This window comes from Cryptomeria japonica, chromosome 3 (assembly GCF_030272615.1).
Source record: "Cryptomeria japonica chromosome 3, Sugi_1.0, whole genome shotgun sequence".
Classification (NCBI taxonomy): Eukaryota; Viridiplantae; Streptophyta; class Pinopsida; order Cupressales; family Cupressaceae; genus Cryptomeria; species Cryptomeria japonica.
Window position 1 is genome coordinate 763,350,054 of NC_081407.1, and position 16,903 is coordinate 763,366,956.

The window sequence follows — 16,903 nt, forward strand, 5'->3', positions numbered from 1 at the left end:
TTTGTCTTGACAATCAATCATCATTTGGCAATGAATTCACCTCCACTAGCTACATTTTGATCGGCAATTCAAATGCATTAGCGAATTTGATTAGTAAGTAGCAGCGATTAATGTAATATTGGATCCAAGCGATTTTGATAGGAGCTGTGATGAGTTCATGAAGAACGATTCTGACTTTAATATCTACGATTTGTGCCTAGCCCAAGTTCGAATTACAGATACCAGAGATAAGCAACCTGCACTGAGTCCTTTTTGTTAAGAATGCGATTCTGCTCCAATTCATGCCAGGGACATACTGTTACAGCGCATTTATTCACAACGCAGTTCTGACTTGGAGTAACATGGGTATGATCAAGGTGTCAAACGTGTTCACAGCAAGGCAGCGTATTGAGATTATTGGTCATCAGTGAATTGAGTCCCAACGATTCCAACCAAGAACAGCAATCCTACTTTTGTCATATGGTCAAGGTTTTAAGAGGGTTTGTTTGATGCCTTTTGATCACCTTAGAGCTTTATGAGGAATTATCATTAACTTAAGATGATTATATTCGATTGAGGGCTAGAGATGCAGCCTAGTCTCTTAGACTTATCGTTTTAAGGATAGTAATTGTATCATTGGTCATGGCTTTTAGACTTAGAGTTTTTGTGATGACTTACAAGAGCAAGCTGAGGTGGCGCCCAATCATCATTTTAAGATAAGGCGTCCAGATTCAATGAACCTAACTCATCCTTCAAAGAAAATAACTACTACATGGGCACAAAGTTTGATGTACCTTACCATCACCATCTATTGGTTGAATTTTCTAAGAAAGACAAGTGTCCCATCAAATGTAATTGTATCATTGTTCAAGCATTAAATGCTTTGCAATGGGTGTAACAAACCCTAATTAGGGTTTCTATCTTTTGATCTTGGTCATTGTTTACAAATCAATTTGAGCAATTCAATTGTGATGAGAGCACTATGAAAAGCGCCAGTTCTTTATTTGTAAAGGTTAATAGCAGTAGTTCAAGAATAGCGAATAGATGATAGAGCAGAAAATAGCAATTAGAGTAGAGTAGGAAGAGAAGGCAAAGATTGTTGCCAAGACATTGTTGTAAGAACCATGTAAACTTTATTGAGGATGTGGTGAATTCTATGTGTTGATTCAACAATTTGCATGGTCTCTACTTCTCAATTTAATTTTCATGTTGTTTAGATGAATGGAAGACTTTGTGTATGATCAATGGTGAATTCGCATATCCATACTACTAACACCTTGCCGATCGTAAAGTGCCTTGCGTAGTCAACTGGATCTATTTAGCCAGGCTTAACTTCAATTATTATTCCTTCATTGATATGCATCAACTTGATGGTGTCTATGCTTGTGGTAATGATTTGAAAATCATAAAGCTATCCTTGGGAGATTGCACTAGCCTTGTGGAGATGTTCATAGCATGTCGAAGCAAGACTTAGTTGAATTCCACCAAAGATTGTCCTTTGCTCTTACATTCTTAGAGTTAGAATAGCCTTCTAAACCCTTATCCTTTTTTCTTTTTTTTATTTCAAATCAAGTGAATCCCACATTCCAGCATCATTTGAGCATTCAAGCATTCAACGTAAGTCCACCTTGAGATTCCAGCAATATTGCATCATACACAACTGAGTCTATCCAAAAGCATGTCAAGACATGACATTTGAGAACCTTGGAGTGGTCCCACTTGATCACACAACTTAGCATTTGGGAGTCTTTGTTTAAGAGAGGATCAAATACTTAGTATGTTATTCTGTGTTGCATAGTGCATAAAAACACCATCAACAATGGGTGTGGCCAAGGCTTACCATTTCACCGGTCGATTCGTCCCAAACAAAGCCAAGAGAACATGCAACAGATTTTGCATGTTTTTCTTCATTTTATCCGATATCCTTCTTGACAAAAGTCTTCTGCATCATTCGAGCAGGCTTCAAATTTCCTATCTCCTAAGCCACACTTTTAATTCCTAAATCGTAAAAAATTGAACCCCAAAATGGAAGGAAAAATGTGGATGTCCCTGATTGCAATCATTTTAATATTTGTTGAAAAATGCTATTTATTTTTTAATTTTCTTATTTTTGATGGATCACCACCTGGCCAAGTACAGGGTCCTTTTCCTCTAGACAAGGGGATGACATGTAACTATGCATAGAGTTAACAATTTTAATGGAGGCGTTGGGTACCAATCGATCCCAAAGTTGCAAGCGCTAGTTTCACTCAACCTTCCTTTTGTTCGAGCATCCATTTCTAAAGTCGATGGAGAGGTTGTCCATTTAAACTAGTATACATTATATGACAATATATCATTTAATGAAATATATATTACAATTTATTAATTATATAATAAAATTATAAAAATAATAATGATATAAAGTTTAAATGAAATATGATATGAATTATATTAATATATATTTATTATTAAATTATATAATAAAATTATAAATAAATAATAATAAAAATTTAAAACTATATTATTATAATATACAAAATCACTAAATATTAACATATCTATTTTTATTAAATGATTTATTTAATTTTTAAATGCATATAGTTATGATTTTTATATCTTTTGTATGTGTACTTGTACCAGATTCAGCTGCTTAGCCAGCTCCCAACATTACACGGCAAACTTTACATGGCAAAATCACTCGCTCTCATGCCCTTGCAATCCCTTCTTTTTGCTACACTCAATCTATTTGGTGCTCTTGTCCTTCCTTCTACTTCCATCCAACTCATCAAAAGGGGGGGCCAATAAACAGTATGAGGAGGAATTTCATGAAAAAATAATATATTAATATTAGGGATAACTTTAAGAAACGCCAATACGGATCATGCCTAGCTAATGCCAATGCAGATCATGCCGAACGCGTGGATCCAGTATATAATCATCCTCTAAATTCATTGGAAAGAAGCTTAGTAGTTAGGGAGTTAGGGAATTAGGATCCAGAGCTTATTTCTGCACATAGTTTGCAATAAGCCTATGGCGGCTTGCGAGCCTGCATGTGTAGCCAATAGGGCATAATGTAATCTACATATGGGAAGGTCTGTAGGCATGTATGTTTTCTGTTTCCAATCACTAAAGTTTCATGTTTCTCTCAGTTGTTTCCGTTTTGTTGAATTTTGCTGCAAGGCTGGACAGTCCATTCCGGACCCTCCAACCTTGACTACACCAAGATATCAATGCTAATTATTAAAGCAACAAAAAGGGGTGATACTATGACTAGCAAACAAATAATATCATTCAAGAAATCAACAAGGAAACTAAGAATATCATGATCTTATAGCTTCATATCAGGAGAAGATAAAATGCAATTGCAGATATAGCGGCCAGTTGGACAATAGGAAAGTTGGTCAAGATAGTTTATCCTAATCCTTTTCTCTATCATCACATTAAAGCTAATACCATAAGATTATGTCAAAGCAGAAGAACTTGCATTCATTGAAAACTGTCTATCTCAAGATCAAAACATTTGTCTTTATGTGCACTCCACAATTCATTTTCATGTTTCAATCAACACGCAAGAATGATAAAACAAGAACTCGTGTGATGCATAAATTATGAAAGATACTATCTTTTTATTTCTGCTGTCAAATTGTAATGTCCCCATTTTGAAATAGGATTTAAAAATAAATAATGAAAGACATAATAATAAAAATATAATATAATATAATTAAAATGTAATTAAATTAATGAATGGTCAAAAGGCATCGAATGAAGAGTTGTGACTCTCTCAAACATGAGATATAAAAGGGAGAAGAGATTGTTTGAAAAGGGTTAAGGAGGAGAGAGAAATGAATGAAGCATGTGAATCAAGGAAGGATTCATGGAAGAAGAAAGGAATGGGAAGTAGATAAGGAAGTGTCTCTTTCAAAGAGCGAGAATTAAGGGGTGCTAATTGTGAAAGGTTGTGTCTTTTTCAAAGGGCAAGAATTATGAAGGGTTGTACTATTTCAAAGGGTGGAAATTGTGAAAGGTTGTGTCTCTTGCCGAAGGGTAGGCATGATGAAGAGATGTGACCTCTCCCTCACATAGGAAGATATAAAGGGAAGAAGGTTCATTTAAGGAAGAGAGAGAAGGGAGATCAATTTGGACAATAATATAATATTCTCAAAAGCAGCAATGAAAAATGGTGACTTAATTGTTAAGGAAGGTGGTGCCTCAACTCCTATGAAAGGTGGTGATTCTTCCACCAATAAAATATAAAGGAGAGATCATTTAAAGGAAGGGCAGGAAGAAAGATGGAATAAAATATATAAGGCATTAAAAGCAGATTTAGGAGCAGACCTAAATCAGGAAGAGATCAGATTTGGCATCTATAAGAAACTGAGTATACAGCAGTTTGATTCTATACTGTGGTTTTGGTATGAGTTCCCTATACATAGAAAAATGAATACTATTTATATCTGCACACTGCTGATTAAGGATGCATTGCTGTTTATGACTGTCTAATATAGCATAATGAATATTATTTCTATCTGTTCATTGCTGATTCATATTGTGCTGTTGTGTAATGTCCCCAATTTGAAATATAATTTAATAATAAATAATGATAATAATATTAAAATACAAAAGAATAAAAATAAAATTAAAATTAAAATATAACATAATATAGTTAAATATAATTAAAATTTAATTAAGTTAATGAATGGTCAATAGACATGGAAGGAAAAGTTGTGACTCCCTCAAACATAATTTATAAAAGGGAGAAGAGAACCTCATTTGAGAAGGGGGAGAATTTGGAAATGAGAAGTGCAGATTTGAGTTAAATAAGAAGTGCAGATCTGATTTTGGAAGGTTGTGTCCCTTTCAAAGGGCAGAAATAATGAAGAGTTGCACTCTTTCAAAGGGTGCAAATGGTGAAAGGGTGTGTCTCTTGCTAAAGGGCATACATGATGAAGAGGTGTGACGTCTTTCTCACATTGAGAGATGTAAAGGGAAGGAATCAAAAGCATCTAGTGACATCACCATAGATCAGATCAGAACTGTTATTAAGTTACAGGCAGTAGCATCCTTGTTCTTGGTGGTACGCATGGGGATGTGTTGAATATGTATGCTTAATATATGAAGCCTGATAATGTTGTTATGCAGAATTTAGTAGTAATATCATATAGACTACAATATGTAGGGGACATTACAAAGAGGTGCAACTAATAATTGTATAAAGAAAGATAAATATTAAGGACATGGGACGTGTCTCTTGCCAGGGGAGTTATCTTTCCAAAGACATCATATAAGAAGGAGAATTTCAATGCAACACTCCATAGCATATCATATTTGGTGACTTGCCAAGTATGTGGAAGGTAATACAAAATTCAACTGCCAACACAGAAGGGACATGGGTGCATATGCAGTGGCTAATTCTATACATCGTCTCCAATGTTATTTCAGGGACGCTTTAAGGATAAAGGAGTATACTGGGGCAATTCAGTCATTTATAGCCTTTGAAGATTAAGTAGAGAGTGAGAACTATCATTGTGAAGAATCTATTATTCTAGTCTATTGGCTCTGCTGAGCAGTAATGCAGTAATGATTTATAACATTAAGACATATATCTGAAATATACAAATCAGTGAAAATTATCGAGATAAGTTCTATCCTCTAAACTATTCTTAAAATTTTAAATTACATATTATAATGAAATGTATTCAGTTCTGATAAAATTATGTTTATTAATTACAATTCTCACTTTATTTTGAAAAAATTGATGTCTCAGGGCTAAATTAAGGCAAATCCCAAATGGGGACATTACAAGTTGCTTATGACTGTTTAATATATAGATATATAGAATACGTGTGTTGTCCTCATTTTTGTTTTCAAAAATGAAGGATTATTACGTCAAATTTTTGTGAAAAAATGAAAATTTTACTCTATGGCATGCTTCCCGGGGCATAATTTCGACAAATCCATGAACTGGCTTAATCCTCAGTCAATCCTCGAACCACGTTTCGAATTTCGTCACATTTTGGATTCGTTTGCTATGTCTTTCCTTCAATTTCGGGTTTTTTCTCCCTGACTGCAAATGGGAAATTTCTCTTGAATTGCAAGTTTAAATGATTTCCATTGTTTTGGTCTTTGTAGGGAAATTTTTGGCTAATTACAAGTGCACTTTATTGAAAAATAAGAACTTGTAATTTGCTTTTTATTTCCCCCTTGATGCTTTTTGTCTTTTTAAGTTAAAATAGGGATTTTTTGGATAAGTTACAAGTAAACTTGTAATTCTTTTCTAAAACCCCTACTTTAATGTCTTTTGCTTGTAATAGGGATTTTAAACCTCTATTACATATGTGCAAGTTATTAAAACTTGTTGTAGGGATTTTATTTTCCCTTTACAAGTAATTTGTAACTTGCACATCTCTCTCCAAAACCCGATTTTGCCTAGAATTGAAATAAAGTGACATTTTAAACTTGCTATTTTCCCCAAAAAACCCGATTTTCTCCATAAAGTGCAAATTGGGGAATTTTAAACTTGTAATTGCATTTTTAAAACCCGATTTTGCCTTGTTGATGGAAAAAGTGAAATTTTAAACTTGCAATTGGATTTTTAAAACCCGATTTTGCCTTGTTGAGAGAAAAGTAACATTTTAAACTTGTTTTTTGCTCTCAAAAACCCGATTTTCCTTATTGCATGCAATTTTAAACTTGTTCTTTTCTAAAAACCCGACCAGCAATATTGGAGGATTTTGATGAAGATTTCCAACGATTTTTGTGGAGAAATTCAAGGAGGAGGAAGGCGTTTTGGATTCCTTGCTATTTTCACGCATTTTCCAACTCTCCTCATGCCATTTGGAAGACATTATCGCTGGTTTTATGGGGTTTTAACAGCAAAAACGTTTTTTGCCAAAACCACGATTTTCTTTCCCAAGTTGCCACGTTTTCATCTCGCCTTTAGGCATTTTTGCTTATTATGCTAAGGCGTTGGGGTTTGATGGAGGATTGATCACTTCTCGTGCCATTAAGTTTGCATTTGATGCCACGTTTTGCTGCCCAAGGCGTTTTGTTAAAATGTGGCTAGGGTTTTGGAATGCGGTTAATTTCTTTTTAAGAGTTCTCCTTCCTTCTTTCAAGAGTTCTCCTTCCTTCTTTCAAAGATTGATCATCTTTTTGAAGAGGCATTTTCAGTTTGAAGCAAGGTTTGATTTCTTTTCTTTCTTTGTTTCATTTTCTTGTTTTCTTGTCTTCTTGTTTTTCCTTTCTGGTTGTAAATTTGTATATGATTATTTTGCCCCAAAAATTGGTTTTGTAAGAGAGATTTTCCCCTTGCAAGGCAATTTGTGGATTGCATTGTTTATCTTGTCTTTCAGCTTATACTACTTCCCATTGTTTTATGTAGAAAAGAATAAGATATTGCAATCTTTGAGCTGTTATAATTTGTTCTTGATAGCATTAGTATAGAAAAGGGTAGATAGGACTTCACATAATCAAGTCTTTGAGCTTGATATTGCTGTCCCGTCCTGAAAGAAGTGACGGATGTCTTTGAGCTTTCAAGAAACTTCATTTCCTTTCTCTCATTTCATTTCGAAAGTTGTTACTGCTATTTTATATCAAATCACTATCACTTTTCTGTGAAGAGAAAAGGATATTGTCTTTCTTGAAATAAGAAAGATTGTTGTCCCATCCTATTTTATTTTCCAAGTTGTAGTTAGATAGGGGGAGCCTTCCCTTAATTAGGAGAGTTTTACTCACATGCTGTGGTTGAAACCACAATTTTGTATATTTTCCCAAGTGTACAAAATTTTCAACCAACAACGTGACATAATATAGGATGTTCTATATATAGTCTAGTTTTCAACACATGGTAGGGGTAATGAAGGATTACAAGGAGAGGAGCGGCGATGTGGTACTCTTCTAGGTACGCCACCTCATGGTGGTGACCTAATGGTCCCATGAGGCCAAGGGGGTATAAGGGGTACTGCCTTTGGCCTTAGAAGGGATGGACTTCTAGGGCACCCTATTGTGGATTCTCCTCATCCCTCTATCATGGCGAATTAATATACCAAGAAGTCCAATCATAGGAAGTGGGAAATGGATGGCAAGATGAAGGGGAACGGTTATGGGAAACCTCACTAGAAACACTACTTCATATGGATGGCACAGGCCACATGAGGCCAAGAGGGATGGTATATCTGCTCTTGGGCCTAGGGTAGAGGATCTCTAAGGTACCTTATCAAGTCACCTTATCCTAGCTTCCCTATGGTTGAATTTCCCCAATCAATTAGAGATATCTTATGATTAAGTTTATGTTCCTAACGCTAGTAGGAAAGTTACTTGGAATTGTGATTTTAGGGAAAAAAACTAGGGCATTTACAAAAAGGGACATTACACATATCTTGCAGTTAGAATATGGTTAGAACATAGAACTAAAGAAGGGTTATTCTGTAGAAGTCCGCAAAGTAGATGCTTAAACTCAATTTGTGAAATTCATGTCATTTTTATTTTCCTAGTTTGGTTAGTTAGCAACAATTGGGAGTTGGTATCTCAGCCAACAAATATTCCAGAAATGTGCTAGGGGCTGAATACAAATAAAAGAGCAGGGGAATTTACTCTCTCAGAAAGAATGTGACTGGCTGTTGAAAATGGATGGTGAAATTCTTAAGGTGGAAGGGAACGCAATGCCACTTATTGAAGCAATCAAAAAGTGGCAGAGCAATGAATGACAGATAAACTATATCACTTATTAAAAAAAGATCAAAACTGATAATATCATGATTTTATACTGAAATATCAGGAGAAGAGGAAATGCAATGGCAGAGCTGACAGACAATTGGCAGTGAAAAAGGTGGACAAGATAATTTATACTAATTCTTTTCCTACCTTGTGCAATCCATAGTGCCTTTTTGTGTTTTAAACAAACAGGTGGGAATTATTAAACAAGAAAGAATGTGATGGATAAATGTTAAAAGATGGTAGCTTTTATTTTGCTGACTTTCTCACAGTTGAAAAATGCTTAAAGCTGAAGAACGGAGGTTCTACTATAGGCAGCAAAGCAGATGCTTAAACTTGATTTTGAAGTTCATGACATTTTTATTTTCCCAGTTTGTTTAGTTAACACAAACGACAAGTTGGCATCTCAGCCAACAAATTTTCTGGGTCTAAGGTCCTTAACAGCAAGTAGCTTTTGCATCAAAAACAAACATCATTCTCCAGTCATTTAAATGGACAAGGGAATGTGGAAGCAAAATTTGCAGTCTCAAAACCTGCAGAACAGTCCAAGCAGAGGGTGCTACCCACTTTTCCACTACTTGCTTATACTCTTCAACACTTATTGATGGACCTTCATAATCCTGACCATTAGATCCACATATTCTACACAGACACTTTCTAATGCATGTACTGAGAACCCATTTCATAGTTTATCTTCTTGACTACTTTGACATATCAATAGTGATTCTAACCATAATATTCTGTCCTTTAAACTTTAAACAATATGAAAGAAGTCATCATGATTAGGACAAAGAATGTATTAATGAAAGGGTTGTATCACAAAGATTTTGTTTATTGCAGTTTAGCAACAAATGCAATCACCATTATTACAAATAACTCATACAAACATTTGAAAAAGCAAAAAGCATTACCTGTCTCAGAAAACTAGATGCATTATTTTTCTTCTCATCTTCACTTTTTACCCTTCTGTCAGTGCCAACTTTGTCAGATGCCATTCCATCCTGTTCTCTCAATCCCTCCTTTTTAGATGAGTTAATTTTGTTTGCATGAGTTTTCCGCTTGAGCTCTCCATATACATGCTTAGTTGGGTGTTTTACAGCGAAGTCAGAATCAGTATTGTCTGAATCATCGCTAACATCAATCATAACAGCTGAAATCTTTGAATCCAGATTCATCTTTTGTTGAGAAACCTGTCCAGAAGGAACATCAACGTTGACAATGCCAGAAGCTTCTCCAGCTTCAAAGGTAGGGACCGTTTTAAACCTTTTGGCAGATGGCCCACAATTTACTGAAAGACTTGACTTGTCATCTAGCTCTACTAGTTCACAGTCTTCCTTTTCCAACACTAGAAAATTACCACCAATATTAGACTTGTTACTTTTTATAGCAGGACTAAACCTTGGTTCTTTACTTTGCATCGTAGGATTTTTTCCATCAGCACATCCTATAGCACAATTTGCAGGAGTTATTGTGTCAATAGTCATTCGACAAGATAAAGACTTTCCTCGCTCAGCTGCAAGAATGGATGATAATGATTTTTGAGGCCCAGACAATCCCATCCCTGAAGAGATCTGACTAGAAAAAAACTGCCCCAACAAATGGAGTTCATAATATAACACATTAGGTACATTTCAATAGGACTTCAGTAAGATCCAGAAATAAAAATCATAACAAGCTACATAAAATAAATCTGTACGTCACATATAGCACATTACCAAAGGTGCTGTTGTTTTACGCCCAAAAATTCCTGTATTGTTGTGTTGGTCAGCCAGTTGTCTCTTACTTCCCAATCCTGGATGTAATTCATTTAAAATAGCAAGTAAAAGATAATATTCATGGCATGACTGACAAAGCACATAATATTTATGATAAAATGTTATGAAACATCTAGCAATAGAAAAACCTAAAAGAAGAATTTCACCTGTCAATGCCTGCAACCCTGAACTCCAAATGATCAAGATTATAAACTCCTATTGACTATAAAGCCTAATATAGGGGACATTAAAAATTGACCAGAACTGAAAACAGGAATTACATAACAATCAACTTAGAAAAACTGTAATCCACTGAACAGATGTGGTGTTTGGAACATACATCTCTTGGTCAAGTGAGAATATATGCCAAAGAGAAGAAAGAGTATTCGTAGATAATAAGCCAATATTCAACAAGAATGCAAAATAGCACAAGAATATTAAAAACTGTGTTAAAACTTATACGATCCAGGGAAGCCTAAAACCAAAAGCTCCAGATTCAACTTCTTGAAAAACAAAGTCTGTCAATAGACCCTCCGAAATTGAATGCCATTAGAAGACTGAAAGACATCATTAAGTGTACAAAAACAATAATAGCCTCCTAGGACCTGCTGGACTTTAAAAAGACTCATGTAAAGGTTCTCTCATATACATAAACCCTACAAGGAATTCCAAGAAAATTAGAAAAATAAATTACCATACAAAATTAAGGATGCATCCTTGAAACAAAATGCTCATCCAAGAAAACAAGATTAACGTTGTATTGAAACCAGTCACAATCTACATGGATATCAGTGAACAGAGGATGGCATAACATAATGACCAGACCGAAAACAGTACCTTGCAGAAGTATGCACAATCTTTGATCAAAAACACCTTGCAGTGATCTACACAAGCAATGTGTGAAAACATCGCCTTGATAACAACAAATTCTAAGTAAACCCTAAATGTTTAAAATAAATTTTCCAAAAAAGAAAACTAACAAAATACCAGTGATACACAGAGACATGACTACAGGTCTTTTCTGGGTATCCCCATTCCCATCATGTTTCAGGGACATGAAGACACCTCAGAAATGTCACCAGGGCCATCCCTGACCCCCTGACAAGACTAGGATTATCCCAGAAATGTCCAAGAGGTAGACCCAGATGGGCTCAGACGGGCATTTTTTAAACAGAAAAAAAAATATTTAAAAATTAAAACACAAAAATAAATGGGGTGGTAGGCCCTTAAGCCACCCCTTAGCACCCCTTTTCAAAACCCTAAACCTAGAACAAACCCTTTTATAATTAAAAACATAAAACATGCTCACTTTTTCCTTTTTGCCATATGTGAGAAGAAAGAGAAGAGAAGATAACAACAGTGAGAAGAAAAAATGAGGGCATCAATAATTCAACATTTCAGGTGAGTTTGGCATCCATTGTTCACTTTCTCAAATCCTTTAAATTTTTCTCCTCCCGTCATTATTTTTAACTTATGCATTTTTTCCCCAGTTTGCAGCCACTTCTTTATCTTAAAAAAAGAGCAGCAGTGAGGGTTATTGCAAAGAAGAGATTAAAATTCAACAAACAAGCCCAAGAAGTATTGGGGATTATTCAGTGTGTGGGAGCATTCTAGATGAAGTGGGACATAGCCCTTTTCAACTCCTAAAAGTTTATGCAAATGATTCACTGCCACCAAACACTTCTACAATTTTTCACATTTAATAAAAATCCAAAAACAAATCGAGGTGACCTAGCATTACTTGTGCTATGCATGCAAGATGGATTTAAAAAGGAACTACACTAAGGTTTCTAATCATCTTTTGTGTGTCTGCACATAGGGTTAGGATTTGCAAAAAAAAACATTAGCTAAAAAGGTTTAGATTCCTAGGTTGTATATGTAGGATAAGGCAATGGCTAAGGATTTGCTAGTGGAATCTATACAATTTCCTATGCCTATCAAGGATGTTGAGACTCTAAAGGTGGAGGGAAGTACTAAAGGAAAGAGAAAGTCTAGTGATAGGCTGGCCATAATTGCAAGGATGTTAAACTTACAATCATAGGAAGAGGGAAATAATGTAATTTTCAAATTTTGTATGCCAATTTCATGCGGCATGTTCTCCCTATTTCAAAAAATGTTTAATCATTCAAACAACATTGATTCCTCATATGGCCCAACAAACATAGACCATTTAATTCACTCCATAGACATCTAAAAGTGAGGTTGTTATTAGGAGAAATTAGGCAAACCTAGCTATGGGTTGTCAATATTTAGACTCTAACCAATCATCAAATTCATAGTTACATGTGTTGTTGGCTCTTACTACATTCGATCTATTGATTGCTTAAGGAAGTGCAAGGATGCAAACTTCCAATTTCAGATTTTGCAAGAGACTAGAGAGGAGTTTGGGCCCTCATTTCTTATACAAGTTGCATCTAACTAGCACATGTTTGTAAATTAACATGAATGATGGTGAAAGGTGCCTCCAAGCATATTGTTATGTTGAGAAGATGGATTGTGTGAAAGGAATGGTGGTAGAATGTTAATGCTAATGACATGCAAATGTTGATTTGCAACCACAACAGCTCACTCTCTCCAATAATTTTTGGAGTAAACAATTCCTCAAACCTATGGAGACTAAATATGCCAGCTATTTTATCAAGCTAGGGAGGATGCTTGAGGTGCAGGAGCATCTACAATCAATGATGGTTAATGCTAAGAAGGGTAGTTGCACAAAAACCAACACAACTAAAGGAAAGTGTGGAGCAAAAGATCCTTGATGATGATTGGTGGTCCACTGTGAAGTAAGAAATTAATAATGTTTGTACAATGTAAATGTTTTCATTTTTTGTATTTTAAATCTTAAAATTTTGAAAATTTTACCATTCACTCTTTGTCATTTGAGTCTTATTATTTTTTTTTAAAATATGTTTGTAGATACATTTCTTGTTTCATTTCACCCATTGTGAAGGTTTTTAAGTACATCAATATAAACTCTCTGTCTTGGAGAGATTTATGAGGCATTCAACAACATGCTTAGACAGATGAAGCAAGTAATTCAAAACAGGGATCCTAATTTAGCAATATGTGAGGAGCATGTCAAATCAATTGTAATGTGAGGTTGGAACACTATGAACATCCCACTTCATATGGCAACCTATGTATGTACCAAGTGTTAGGAGAGTGCCTCTTTCTCAAGATGGAGATCTGAAAGAGGGGCTCATGAAGACCCCTAGGAAAATATACAATAATGGTATCAATCTTTAGGGTCCAATATTTAGCCAATCAATGCCCAAGATAAATAAGGCTACATTAACTCAAAAACAGCCCTATTGGAAGGAGGTCATGGTGCAGTAAAGATGAAATGGAGTTAAGGTTGCTTCCCACTCACCTCCTATAATTCGTTATCAGTTCCATTGTTGTATAGTGGAATTAATCCACAAACAACTTTACTCGGTATTCACAAGGCATTATGCATGATCACCAACTTCTCTCCTCATAAAGAGCTAAACCACTCTCGTTGGGAATGAGCCACACTCAGACTCTAATTTTGATGCAAACTTTTCATATGAAGATCAAGCACAGCAGGAGATCTGGTTGCTATGTTGTTTCTCTAGAATTTTGTCATTTTATACTTCTAGCATTTAATCCATTTGTTTTACTTGTTACATATGCACAGTGACAATGAAAAAAAGGAAATTTTGTTAATTTGTGTGTCAACTCCATGTATACTATCAATTCAATTCAAACGAATATGATGAATGTCTCACAATATGAATAATTTATATTTCCCTTATTTTCTACATTTTTCGTATTTTTTACTTTTCATCCCCAAAAAAGGCATCTAATTCCCTGCCATCCTGGAACACATTCTCTCATTTCCTGTAGCCCCCATCCCAGAAACACCACGGAACATAGGTTAATAAGAATGGTCAAAGATTGTTGAGAACTACAAACCAAATCTTGAGCACAAAACAGGAAAACAATACAGAGCATAATGCTCTTTCACTTGTATAATCAATTTTACAGTACAAACAAAATTGAGAAATAAAAATCATGAGCCAAAAAACATTTTGCTACTCAGGCCGAATGAATCGCTATCAATTTATAGCTAGAAAATGCCACTTTGCTTCATATCAAAACAATAATTGTCCCAAAGAATAACCCCCTAAAATATATGAGTTCCATAAAAATCCCTTAACAAGCTATATCTGCAAGGCAGTGTGTTAACTGAGAAACATAAGGAAAGACAGGGAAAAGTAAACATACAGTTGTGACAAGAACTGAGTAAAATAGGAATGAGAAACCTACTAAACATAAACATCATGCCACAAACAAGTCCAGAACATAAATGGGAGCACATCTCCATCAATTTCAGAAGCACTCTTCCATAAACTACCAAGTTCACGAACAAGTCCTTTGAGTGGTAGATAAACTTCATAAAATGGCCATTTTCACACATTTTTGCAAAACCCATGAAGCAAAAGTTGTAGAAAGACCTCTTTGTTGAATTATGATCAAAATAAAGCTTGCCCAAAAAATTTGAAAGCAATAGAGACACTAAGTTCACTAACAGTTTCTAGAAAAACATTCTCAGGAATCTTGGGAGACAGCAACATTTGCAGTACTTGTACCCCCCCCCAAACAACAAAACAATGGCTAGACAGAGAGAAAAGAATCATATTAAAAAATGGAAAAATTTGGTCAATAAGACATAAAACAAAAACCTTCAATAACAGCAGAGGAATGATGCCTAAAGCATCTCTAGCCTAACAATAACACAACAAAGGTGATTTCATCCTAATTTTGAGATACATGTAGTTCACATAGAGCATACACAACACTTTCTTGACTGGTTAATGCACAAAAAGCTTGACTAATATCTGAAATCGCGATTTGTTCAAACCCTAAAACTCCTAGTATTTTAAAAACAAACAGCATTTACACACCTCCATGTATGATGCAAGGCATATGTTTCGTTTCTTACCTTGCATAAGTTCTGATAAACTTGAGTTAAGACCAGGTGGATCATCCCCCAAATGTATATCAGTATGATTCCTAGATGATAAGAATGTATCCATGCTCAATCTTGGAGCATCTGTATGCATTTCATAAAACAGTATATACCAGAACAGATTAGATCATTCAATATACAACCGAAACATAAATTGGGAGCAAAAAATAGTGAATAGATCATTGAAAATGTCTTAATGTATCATTGAATATCAAACCATATTCAAATAAGAAATGTTCCCCATAGTAGATACTATAAAAAAAGCAACACATTTTACTACTTCCTTTCAATTGGAATAATGAACAATATTTACATTCAATGCTTATTCAGAATGTGCCCTTCAAAAGCATACCTTGAAAACCTGTGCTACACAAGCATTAGAGTAGATAGGCAATATGATTCCTAAGTAAACGTGTAAATAGTCTCATAAGAAAGTTCATTTCCACTCATACGAGCCAATATCTGGAACCATTACATTGCTATATTTTACAAGCCCTTTTTTTGGAAAATAGTTTAAATTATATATGAATGTAATGTCCCCTTTTTAGCGCAACATGATATGGGGTGTCGTTAGCCTATTCTGACATGGTCCTGAAGGCTAACAAGGACATTGGTGGGATCCTAAGGTGTTTTGGCCTAGGTGTTTTCAGTTTCAGGCCAATCGGTGCTGCTCTGACAGGGTTTCTAGACACTTACTATTTATAGTAAGTTAGTCTCCAAGCAGTGACTTGAAATTTTTAGTGTTTCCCTGGTTGGCATAATTATCAGTAAAAAATATTTGAAGGCGACAATGATTTAAAGGGATTATCAACAATATTTTAATATTTAACGATAAAGTGTAAAGTTAAATTAAATATTTAACTTTATCGTTATATTATAAGGTTGGGAATATAAAGTAATGTTTAAAATATTAAAAGTTCCCTTTAATGTGTACATTGTGGGAAATAATATTTTATTCTAAAATGTATTATCCCACATTTAGGAAATGAAGTGTTTTGCATCCAGGAAGAAGATATAAATGGAGGTTGAGAGCTCTCTTTTGGGATATGCTGGGATGAGATTAATGTTATGCTGTTGGATTTCGTAGAGATCTGATTATTGGGCTTGGAGGACGGAATCCCTCTTTGCTAGCATTCTCTTCGTTGTTGAAAGACACAGTCAGGAGGATTAATGGTGTTTTCGTTCAGGAAACACACTGGGCTTCATTTGGTGCTCTCGCATGAAGTTTTTACAGGGGTTTGAAAGTGCAGATTTGAAGATAGTGATTTTGCTACAGTACCGCGTGAATAGTGTTTTTGCTACAGTACCGCGTGAATAGTGTTTTGCTACAGCACTGCGTGAATAGTGATTTGCTACAGTGCCACGTGAATAGTAAAAATGCTACAGTGCCGTGAATAGTGCAGCTACAGTGCCGTGAACAGTGTTTCAGCAGGTTCTATACTTGTGGAGTTCAGGTTTGAATTTGTTTATTATCATATGGTCT

The 16,903-nt window shown here is 35.1% G+C and overlaps 1 protein-coding gene across 3 annotated transcripts in view; it reads right to left on the minus strand.

Annotated features, from left to right (window-relative positions):
* The window catches only part of LOC131068877 (regulator of telomere elongation helicase 1 homolog), a 265,861-nt gene that overhangs the window by 97,030 nt on the left and 151,928 nt on the right, over positions 1-16,903 (minus strand). For all 3 annotated transcript variants that reach the window (XM_058004146.2, XM_059218567.1, XM_058004145.2), the window contains exons 21-23: positions 15,394-15,504; positions 10,389-10,465; positions 9,585-10,259 (exon numbers count right to left, since the gene is read on the minus strand). In XM_058004146.2, coding sequence (XP_057860129.2) covers positions 9,585-10,259; positions 10,389-10,465; positions 15,394-15,504 — 863 coding nt within the window. The remainder of the gene's footprint in view (positions 1-9,584; positions 10,260-10,388; positions 10,466-15,393; positions 15,505-16,903) is intronic.